General features: G+C 52.5%; 1 protein-coding gene across 1 annotated transcript in view; it reads right to left on the bottom strand.

The window, feature by feature from the left end:
• Positions 1-8,535: 8,535 nt before the first annotated feature.
• PATL2 (PAT1 homolog 2) overlaps positions 8,536-10,677 on the bottom strand; it is a 17,832-nt gene continuing 15,690 nt past the window's right edge. Inside the window, exons 15-18 of the mRNA XM_026648440.1 lie at positions 10,094-10,234; positions 9,773-9,870; positions 9,491-9,640; positions 8,536-8,618 (exon numbers count right to left, since the gene is read on the bottom strand). Coding sequence (XP_026504225.1) covers positions 8,579-8,618; positions 9,491-9,640; positions 9,773-9,870; positions 10,094-10,234 — 429 coding nt within the window. The 3' untranslated portion in view covers positions 8,536-8,578. The remainder of the gene's footprint in view (positions 8,619-9,490; positions 9,641-9,772; positions 9,871-10,093; positions 10,235-10,677) is intronic.

Below are 10,677 nucleotides of genomic sequence, written 5' to 3'. Positions count from 1 at the left end.
CTAATTCAGCAAGACGGGGTGCTGGAGTCCTGAGCTGGCAGGGAAAACAGAAGCAGGGGTAGTCTTGGCACATCGGGTGGCAGCTCCCAAGGGGGTTTCTGTGATCCAACCCGTCACACAGAGCCTCCAGCCGCGGCGGCTCTACTCCTTCCCGACTCTTCGGCTCTGTTTAAGAGCCGAGTGCTACGGGCTTTGAGCAGCCCCCATACCTCCGGACCCTGCGCCGCCGGAGCCCGGGAGGGGAAGTGCCCGGCCGGGGGCGTAGGGTCCAGAGGCAAGGGGGCTGCCCGAAGCCCAAGCGCTACCGGCTTCACGGTTTGCCGGGCAGCCTCCAGACCCTGCGCCCCCAGCTGGGCGCTTCCCCTCCCGGGCTCCAGCTGCGCTGGGCAAGCGTCGGCCGGGGGCGCAGGGTCTGGGGGCTGCCCGGCAAACCATGAAGCCGGTAGCGCTCGGGCAGCCCTTTCCCCGTGGCTGGGAGTGGGAGGGAGGAGGGGGCGGAGTTAGGGCGGGGAAGAGGCGGAGTTGGGGCGGGGCTGGGGGTGGGGAAATGGGCGGGGCCAGAGCCTGTGGAGGGTCCTCTTTTTTTATTTTGTAGATATGGTAACCCTAGCTTTGTCAAGCCTGACCTTAAAAACCTCTAAGGAAGGAGATTCCACCACCTCCCTAGGTAACCCATTCCAGTGCTTCACCACCCTCCTAGTGAAAAAGTTTTTCCTAATATCCAACCTAAACCTCCCTCACTGCAGGTTGAGACCATTACTCCTTGTTCTGTCATCTGCTACCAATGAGAACAGTCTAGATCCATCCTCTTTGGAACCCCCTTTCAGGTAGTTGAAATCAGCTATCAAAACCGCCCTCATTCTTCTCTTCTGCAGACTAAACAATCCCAGTTCCCTCAGCCTCTCATAAATCATGTGCTCCAGCCCCCTAATCATTTTTGTTGCCCTCCGTTGGACTCTTTCCAATTTTTCCACATCCTTCTTGTAGTGTGGGGCCCAAAACTGGACACAGTACTCCAGGTGAGGCCTCACCAATGTAGAATAGAGGGGAACGATCACGTCCCTCGATCTGCTGGCAATGCCCCTACTTACACAGCCCAAAATGCCATTAGTCTTCTTGGCAACAAGGGCACACTGTTGACTCAAATCCAGCTTCTCGTCCACAGGTGGAGAGAGGGAAGCGGCCTCATGGCCCGTACCATTCCCACAGGAGGGGATGGGGCGCAGAAAGAGCCTCCCACTTCGTGGGAAGGTGTGTTAGCCCAGCCTGCTGGCTCCCTCCTGCCCCCGCACCCTGCGAGCCCAGAACCGAGGGGGGCAGGGTGGGGGAAGGCTTGTGGTTAGTTTATATGTCAGTGCATGGCTGAGAGCACTGGGATTTCCCTGAGGGCAGAGCACCTGCATTTCCTTACACAGTGAAGCAATGGAGTCCATTTTTTTCCATGCCCTTCTGTAGGTTCAGGCAGGGCACCAAACCGCACGGCTTCACGCGTTGCCATTGGCCACGTGGCAGTGGTCTATGCTGCACACTGGCAGGACTGCTGGGTATCACCTATCCAGGTTCTCAGCTTCTCCTTGGCCCCCTCCTCTCCTGCGCTGCCCTGGGGATAGTATGGGAGGTGCCCCATCCATTCCTAGGCACCCCCCATTAAACTCATATCCTGCTCACTCTTTCCTCCCCTGCAATATGACAAGCGCACCATGCGGGAGTGTCTGGGCAGCTGCACTGTGGGAGGCAGCACCCCCAGTTCCTCCCGTAAGAATGGGGCTGAGTCAAACACCTGCTGCAGGTGTAACTCTGGAAGCAGGTCTTCAATTTGCCAAACAGACACTACCTTTGCATGATGGTCGCTCTCAAAACCCTCAGGTTGGCCACCCCTTTCAGGCACTGGTTATGTCTACCTCTGTATAGTGCTCAGCCCAAGGGGCCTCAATCTCTGTCCAGGCCACTGGGTGCTACCATCTTGTAAATATTAAACTACCTACAAAAAAAACCCTATTAAAATAATGTTGCAAAGTCAAGCATTTGAGGGTTAGGAAAGGCCAGTGTTACCATTGCCCCTGCAACCTAATCTGCCTGTGTGTGTATGCATTATGATACAAGTCTTTAATTATACGATCACAGATTACACACCCCATATTCACCATAGTAATATGATTATGATATAATTATTATGCATCTTGTACATGATATGTCATGTGAGGTGTCAATGGAAAAGTTATGGTTTTCTGAATATGATTATCCTATTTGTATGAATGTATCATTTTTGTATATGGAGTTATGAATATTAACTATGTATTTGTATTTCAAATGTGCTTGCACCTGGGTAACACACACAAAGCTTTACATACAGTTTGCTAGCACACTGTGAATGGCCTATTCAACTTGAATGGCCCACCAACAAAGACAATGGGCCATGGGGAAAGCTTATCTTCACCTGATGAACTGTCCTGGGGACGCTTCAGTCAGCCTGTGGATAATGGCTGCCATGACTCAGCAAAGCATGCAAGGGAATGTAACTAGGTCACATGATACTAAACTCCATTTTGATACCTGTATTTTTTCACAAACTTGGCTGGGAACTTGGCTTGGAACAAAGGGCTTCCCGCCATATGGAAGAAATTATAAAAGGGAGAAGTGACATCACCCCAGGGCCCCACTCCTCACATAAGAACACCTGGAAACACCGGAGGAACAAAGACTGAACTAGGGGAAGCGCTGGTCCCAGGCTAAAGGGATTTCTAGCCTGTGAATGGAAGCTTGATGGACTGTTTGTACTATCTAACAAGGTGAGACACCGCTTGATTCAAATCCTATCTAGTACATAAAACTTAAGACTGCAGTTTTGTTCATTTCTTAGGTAACCATCTTTGATCTGTTTGCTATTACTTATAATCACTTAAAATCTATCCTTCTGTAGTTAATAAATCTGTTGTATATTTTTTAATCTAAAACAGTGTGGTTTGCTTGAAGTGTGTGGAAAACCTCAGCTCAGTGAGGTAAGGTTCTGTGTATATTCCTCTCCAAATCGAGGGAGGGGTGGACTGGGTAATTGTAATAATCTTTAATGGTCAGGTTTTTGACCAGGGCGGGACCATACAACTCCAGGGTCCTAAGCTGAGGAACCGGGGGGGCATTTTGGCTGGAGCCGCTCTATTGTTGGCTCATGAGTGGCTGGCCAGAGCATTCATGAACACAGCTGGGTGTGATCCCTTCCTGGGGAGGTTGGTGCGAGGGCAAACTTGGAGGGCTTTGCAGCTTGTCAGATCATCACAGATTGATGAGACAGGCATAGCACACTTCTTAGAGTGTATAGATAACCGTAACAGGTGCCAAGCTTTGTCTAAGGCAGTTTTCTCACCTACAGCTACTTTTCACGTCTCCAATCCACATGGCCAGGCATCCATTGTTCATAGAGTGGAAAGAGCACTGCCCGTTTTGTTCCCTCAGTGCTGGGTAACAAAGGGGTTCTCTCCCCTTCTTCTTACAGTCCAGTGAACGTTTGAGATCTATTCTTTTGAAGTTCTGGTAACTGGTGTTTCCCTCAGATGCAAATAAACTGCCCACTGTCTGTGCCAACATTCTGCTCAATTTACATTATAGACTCCGGCAAACAGGCAAAACAAATCTCCTTTGTCTAGAACAAACGTGTTTATCAAGTCTGCCCCAAAAAAGTATTTTAGGAACATATTTCCAGCACACACACACACACAACTCTTTACACGCCATCAGTACGCACCCCACGCCATGCTATTAATGAGCAGTGTGGCACCAGCTTTCATTTGACTCTACACATGACACTTTACAGAAAATACTATGATGGCAACGTGTGAAGTGTAGTGAGTGTGTCAGAGGTGGCAGGAGTTTGCAGAACAGTGGCCCTCTGCCAGTTGGCATTGAGGGACTCATAGGTTATGTCTGCACAGCAAAGAAAGTCCCACGGCTGGCCTGTGCCAGGCAACAGGGTCTGGGGGGCTGTTTCATTGCTGTGTAGACTTCTGGGCTTGGGCTGGCACCCGAGCTCTGGTACTCTCCTACCCTGCAGCGTCCTAGAGCCCAGGCTGCAGCCCAAGCCCAGAAGTCTACACAGCAATAAAATAGCCCTGCAAGCCTGAGTCAGCTGGCATGGGCCAGCCACGGGCATCTAGTTGCTGTGTAGACAAACCCTTAGGAGCCCAAGAGTATCTTGTTAATTAAGTCTAGGTTCTAGAAGGCATATTATGATTTTATTTGGGATGTAACCATTTGTTTCCAATACTTTCACGTGCTATTACTTGAATCTCAGGGCTTTGTTAAATAAACTTATCCCTGATTTCACTAGAAACCAATCTCAGTGCTGTGTGTTAGGCAGAGCGGGGAGCTGAGTAGGAACTCACAAGCTGTTTCTCTGGAAGCAGTGAATCTGTAAATACGACGATTGTCCAGTGAACCAGGGCTGGACCCTCCAGGGAGCTGCTTGCCGAGTTTGAGGGATAGCGTGTACCTATTGCTAAGCTGCAGCGAGAGCAGGGCCTTCCTCACGCTAAGGGCAGGTGGTACCCCCACCGCTATTTAGGTTGCCCTGCCCTTTCCCTTATAACAGCTTCTTGTGACCTTTCCTTTGAGAGGCTCTCACACCGCCATTGTTTGAAGTAGGTCTTTACTATTCAGTAGGGGGCAAGCACTCTGGCTTGAGAGGAGCTTTGGCTCTGTCCCACGCCATTCTGGCTGCTCTGATAGAAAGGGTTAAGAGGCACCATTTCCCTTCTTGCTTTTTCCTCAGGAGAGGTAGCAGCCAGAGTAGCCAAATACCCCACCACACCAAAGGTGAGCTCACCCCCCCACACACAATACTGGGGATATCCAGGAGCTGCCAGAGCCGCTGTAGGGGTTGGAGCGGTGGAGGAAGAGGCCACAAGAGCAAGGCTGGCTCAAGATCATAAGGGCTGGAGCAGCTCTACCTCCCCAAGGGAGCAAACTTGACACCCCCCCCCCACCCCCTTGGATCCAGCACATTGCCCAAGCAACCCATCCCACCTCTAGGGACACCATGGAGTGGGTGTGGGTATGGGCTGGAGCTCCCCCTACTTCAGGGGGGGAGGGGAGATCGAGGTCAAGTCAGGCTCCCCACAACCATTGCCCCAGACCCAGCAGCACTTCCATGGCTGGGATCTCAACCAACTTCTGCTTCCAGCTACTGTTGAGAGACAAGGTGGGTGAGGGAATATCTTTTATTGGACCAGCTTCGGAGGGGGCAGGGGGGAGAAGAGAAGCTTTCAAGCTTACACAGAGCTCTCCTTCAAGTACATTCTGTGTAAACTCAAAAGATTGTGTCTCAGATATCCTCGGACCACAGCAACACAGCATCCAGCTAATGTAGCTAGTCTTGTAGCAGGCTGGGCTGAAGGTTAAGGGGGCAAATGCTGCAGGCAATATTGGGGGTGGGGTACGGTTGTACAAAATAAACTTTTTATTTTAAAGGACCCCAGAGACCCAGCAGGGCAGAATGAACACTAACAAATCTGGCCTTTCCTAACCTTTCAAGAGACAGTTTCTAATTTAAATGTTCTTTTCATGTAGTTGTGGGCTGTGTATATTTTCCTACTGAACATGTAAATGATTACAAAGAGCAGTGGTTCTCAGATCAAGTACACCTCCCACCACTGGGTAATTTTGGAGGAGGTTTGGTTTTGAAATAAAAGTAAACTAAACTTGCTTGATTGTAGGTATTGCAGTGCCCCCTCTTGGATAGACTCAGAGCTACTAATCTCATGGGTGAGGCCTTTCTCAAAGATTGTCCTTCCACTCAAATGTTGATCCTGTGCGTTTGGAACCAGAAGATTAATTTTAGATGAACTCTTCCATACAGACAGCGACCTTGATGGTAGGAGACTGTCCATGGATGGCCACTGTATGAGACTCCCTCATGGGGTGGGGAGGGAAGAAGACAGGGACACTTCTCTCATTGGGTGAGCTGCTTGTTATCAGTAGAATGTTACCTGACTATAGTGAGGATCTGCTAACACCTTACAAACCACCATTATGCCACCACACGCTAGATAAACCGGGGTTTTTAAAGAAGGATGCAAACCACGCTAGCTAGTGCTCAGACAAGGGAGAGCCTTGTCCTGAAGAACTTTAGGCTCAATGTCTTAAACTGCCCTAATCTTCAAAACAATGGATCCAGCCCCAGCCACATTAAAGATCAAACATCAATCTCTGAACCACCACAAAAGCTGCGCTCTTCTGGGACAATGCAGCTCACAGCGCAGAATGAAGCATGAGAGCTGGGACAAAAAATTCTGTGCCTGAGGGATCCAGCTAGGGAGCAGTCTTCCAGAGAAGATTAGGTGAATTAAGACTAACTGCCTTGATGGAACATTGCAAAGAGAAGGCCTTTCCATCATAAGAATGACACACAACAGTAACTCCAGCCAAGCAGGAGTTACCCTGAAACAAACTAGCCTAAACACAGAGTAAATTAATAAAAATCTTAAATCAAACCACCCCCTACACTTAGAGTTTTGACCCCCAAAAGGGAGAAGAGACAAACTCCAAGAAATTCACTAGGAGCTTTGCTATTGAATTGAGGAGGAAGGTGCGCAGATACTACGGTGATGGAGAGACAGAAGAATCTGCACTCTAATTACACACAGAGGAGAGAAATGGAACAGCACAGCCTTTCCCCTCCCTGTATACAACTACTTCAGCATTTTAACACACAACTTTGCCCCATCTTTTTAACCCTCCACCTCCTGGATTAGGTTTTGGGGATTAAACTTTAAGCTATTGGCTCCTTGTGCATTACAGACACTTGCCAGCTATTTCCACTCCAACTCCACATCTCACCCTCGCTCTGCTTTGCACAGTAAGCCCACCACCCACTCCCTCCCCTCTGGGATTGACAGCAGGCACTGGCTGCTGAATAAGGAGGCAGCAGGATGAAGTTCTTGAGCCTGGGAAGGCGTGTGCACCTGCTGCTGCCCAACTCCCTCCGCAGAGGATCTCCGAGCCAGCCGCAGAGGCATAGGGGCCAAGACCTCCAAAGGGCCTGGCCCCCAAGTGGGAGCTCCTTCTCCTTTTATAAGTCAGTCCCATGAGGGGCTGGTCTGGCAGGAGTCAGTGTTAAAACTGAGAAAGGAAACTGAGGCACAGACTAGTGCTTGGTAAACCCCTCACAGCCAAGTCATGGCTGAGTGAGGAAAGGAGCCCAGGAGTACAGCACACAGCTGCGGTCCATGTGGCTCTCAGGGCCATACAGGTAGTATGTATGGATGTGGCCCACATAACACAGAGAGCTGCATATGCAGCCCACAATGATAAAAGGTTGAGAACCACTGGTCTAAAGATACATGATGACAAAGTTGGGGGGGGGGGGGGCGCGCACAAGGCAGGAGGGAGGGAGGGACCAAGAAAGATAATATGACTTACCAAGGTCACCCAGCCGATCAGTGCAGAGGTAGGATTAGAACCAAGGTCTGAGTCTTGATCCAGTGGTCTAGGCCTAGGCTCCAGAATTTCAACTTTCATTATAAAATTAAGTTCATGGTTGTGAAGGAAACTTTCAATCTGTGACCCAAGTACAACTGGTGTAGTGCCGTCTGCCTGAGTCTGCAGACAGCGTGCAACAGTAAGTTTGGGACACATCTGAACTGCTTCTACTCAGCTCCCTGGATAGTGATCTCTGAAGCCTAATAATCACCTTTAAACTGCCAGCATCATTAACTAATTCCCAGATGATCAGCGCAAACAGGTTGCGATGAGGGACAATCCTGTTAGGAAGACTGGAAACCTGTGTCCAGAGTAAATGGGCCATGGGAGCATACGACTACTGATTGTTCTCCAGGCTGAGCCCAAACAGACCATTCAACGTAAGCTGGTATCCTGTGCGCCTGCCTCGGTGCTGCATGTGAGAGGGAGGAGTTAGATTGGTCATTTACAGAGCCTGGAGCTCGGGCAGCAAATCTATCCACATGCCCCACTCCATGCCAACACACAAGACTATTGCAGTTCGGCCCAGGAAGGTTCTCTGAGAGGGCTGCACACACCAGACCTGTGCCCACACAGAGAAGGCATGTGACGGAGCAGCTGCTGAGGAGCCATGTGCCAGGAGCTTGGTGGGAACATGTGGTCTCTTGGCTGCACTTCCATGCCCTGTTTACAGCACACTGGGGGCTCGCCCAAGCTGGAGACTTCACATACCGAGGCCAGGGGGTCTTGTTAATCGCTTTTATTTTAGCGAGTGCTGTACACAGTCAACCTCAATCGCCCACCACCAGGTGCTCCCCATGCCCACTGTACACATCTGCTTTGCGCCCGCTGTGCTCCAGTGCTTGCCTCTGCGGGGCGAGGCCCAAATAAGTTACCCGTGTCCCCTGTGCTGTGTCCCCAGGCACCGGCGCTGGAGAGGGCCATGATCAGCCCTTGAATCTTGGTCCTCCCGGCGCTAGGGCAAAAAACACAAAGTCCCCTTGTGCCAGGGATAGTGTGATTTGGAAACAAAGTCACAAGGTGATGCCCCCTGCCTGTGCATCTCAGAGAAGATGGGCACCACTGCCCAAGAAACTGGTCTCATCCACTTTCCCAGGGCTGGGAGGTCTCAGCATGGCATGGCAGCCTCCGAGGGCAGAGGGGAGCACCTGCAGGGCAAGACCAACATGTTAGGAATGGGCTAATGCAGCAGCTGGGACATGGCCTCTGCAGGCCCCATGCTCTAACGCCCACTGTTCTGGGTTGGTAGCATTCAGGGGCTGCTCTTGCTTCATCTCCAGCTGATGTTACTGTCACAGACCACCTGCCACCCAGGAGTCATTTCCCCCCTCCCCGGCCCAGACCACGTCTGGTACAGGACGGAGCTATGCTGCTACAAGGGCCTCTTGCTTGGTACCATCAGGATGCGTTACAGCAACGTCCCTGGCCCCTCTGCATGTGACGACTCCCCCCACAGGCAGGTGCCAGGAGCCCCCACCAGAAAAGACAGACAACAAACCAGTCACTTGAAATGACTGGACCAAGGAGCCACCTTTGTGTAGGAGGAGCCAGGACGTCCCAGGGCGCCGGGACAGCTGTGTAATGCTGACAGCCTGGCCAAGCCACAAGCCACTCACAGAGCCCCAAAAGGCCACTGGGTTGGGCCAATGCTTGCCCACCCCCCTCATTTCTGCTACCATGTTGGGAGGTTTCTGAGCAGCCTGAAGGGCAAAGCTCAGAGTACCACAATACCAGACACCTCCCCAAGGATCCCAGCCCAACAGGTCTGGGGGCCCACCTCCCAGCATTACCCTTCGGCTCTTTCCCGCTTCGGAAGGTCTCTGCCTGGCTTATGTTCCTGACAGTAGAGCTAAGCCCCTTCCTGCCTCCTCAACAACCCAGGGCCAGCGACTGCCCCAGGCAGCTCTGGCACGCCTGCTGCGGGCAGCCATGGGCACTGGTCAGCACAACAGCTACTACAGCCTGGGCACTGCCAGTGCCCCAAGAGCCCCCCAGCACAGCCTGGGAGACCAGCACTCACTCCATCTTGGCCTCCAGGCGGTGGATGGTCTGCTTGTCCAGGTAGCGGCAGAACAAAGAGAGGAGGTTGCTGGGGAGGAAGAGAGGCTCCACCAGGGCAGTCTTGGGCACTTGGGACAGCTCCCTGGCAACCAAGAACACTGTGTCCGTCCTGGGGAGACAAACCCACCAGTGAGCACCTGGCTGCCCCCCCGCACCAGCCAACACGGCGTGCTGTGTGCTACCCAGCCACCCTCCCCCACGGGGCACCGCCTGGGCCAAACCCCTCCCCGTGGCACCTCACCACTTCTCGAAGTCCCCACTGTGCGGCTCCAGCGGCATGTCGGAGGAGAGCAGCCTCTCGCCGTGACTCAGCAGGGCATACAGAAGCGAGATCCCGAACTGCGGGGAAGCACAGGAGCGGCCATGGGTTAGAAACAGCAGCCACAGCCAGGCCAGGCCAAGCCCCAAGAGGGAGCATGTCCCCCATAGGGCCCAGCACCCACCCCAGAGAGCCCAGAGACAGGCGCAGAATCTCATCCACCAGGACAGCGCTGAGCTCACTGGCTTTCCCTCCTGGAGGCCCTTCTGGCCCCAACTTCCTGCCCCACCCAGCCCCACACACCTGGTTCTTAAAGGTCATGGTGAGCGGCAGCTCAGTGGAGCCGGCAAGCGGCCTGGTCAGCTCCTGCAGGACCTCGATGAGCTCGCTGAAGGTCATCCGGCCCACCATCTCGCTGAGGGGGCCGTACAGGACAGGCAGGGACTAAACACCAGCACGGAGAGAGGGAAGACAGCGCGGTTAAAACCAGCCCCCAGACCTGACACCATACAGGTGGGCTCAACTCCTACTCCCTGCTCTGGCATGTAATCGCAACAGCATCTGCTTGCAGGGGTGGGGGGAACGAACCCAACCTGCAGGGGGCACTGGGGAGCACTATCAAGTGCTCACTGGGGCCAGGAGACCTGCCCCTCCCAACTGAAACAGGCGAGCTCATGCTGGCAGCTGAAGGTGTAAACCAGGGGTAGGCAACCTTTCAGAAGTGGTGTGCCGAGTCTTCATTTATTCACTTTAATTTAAGGTTTCGTGTGCCGGTAATACATGTTAACGTTTTTTAGAAGGTCTCTCTTTAAGTCTGGGGGGTGTGTGGAGGTGCAGGGCAGAAGGCTGGGTGTTGGGGGGACTCGAGGTCAGGGCAGAGGGCTGGG

This window comes from Terrapene carolina, unplaced genomic scaffold (genome assembly GCF_002925995.2).
Source record: "Terrapene carolina triunguis isolate 2854851 unplaced genomic scaffold, T_m_triunguis-2.0 Scaffold67, whole genome shotgun sequence".
Classification (NCBI taxonomy): Eukaryota; Metazoa; Chordata; order Testudines; family Emydidae; genus Terrapene; species Terrapene triunguis.
This window is presented reverse-complemented; position numbering and strand designations above follow the sequence as displayed.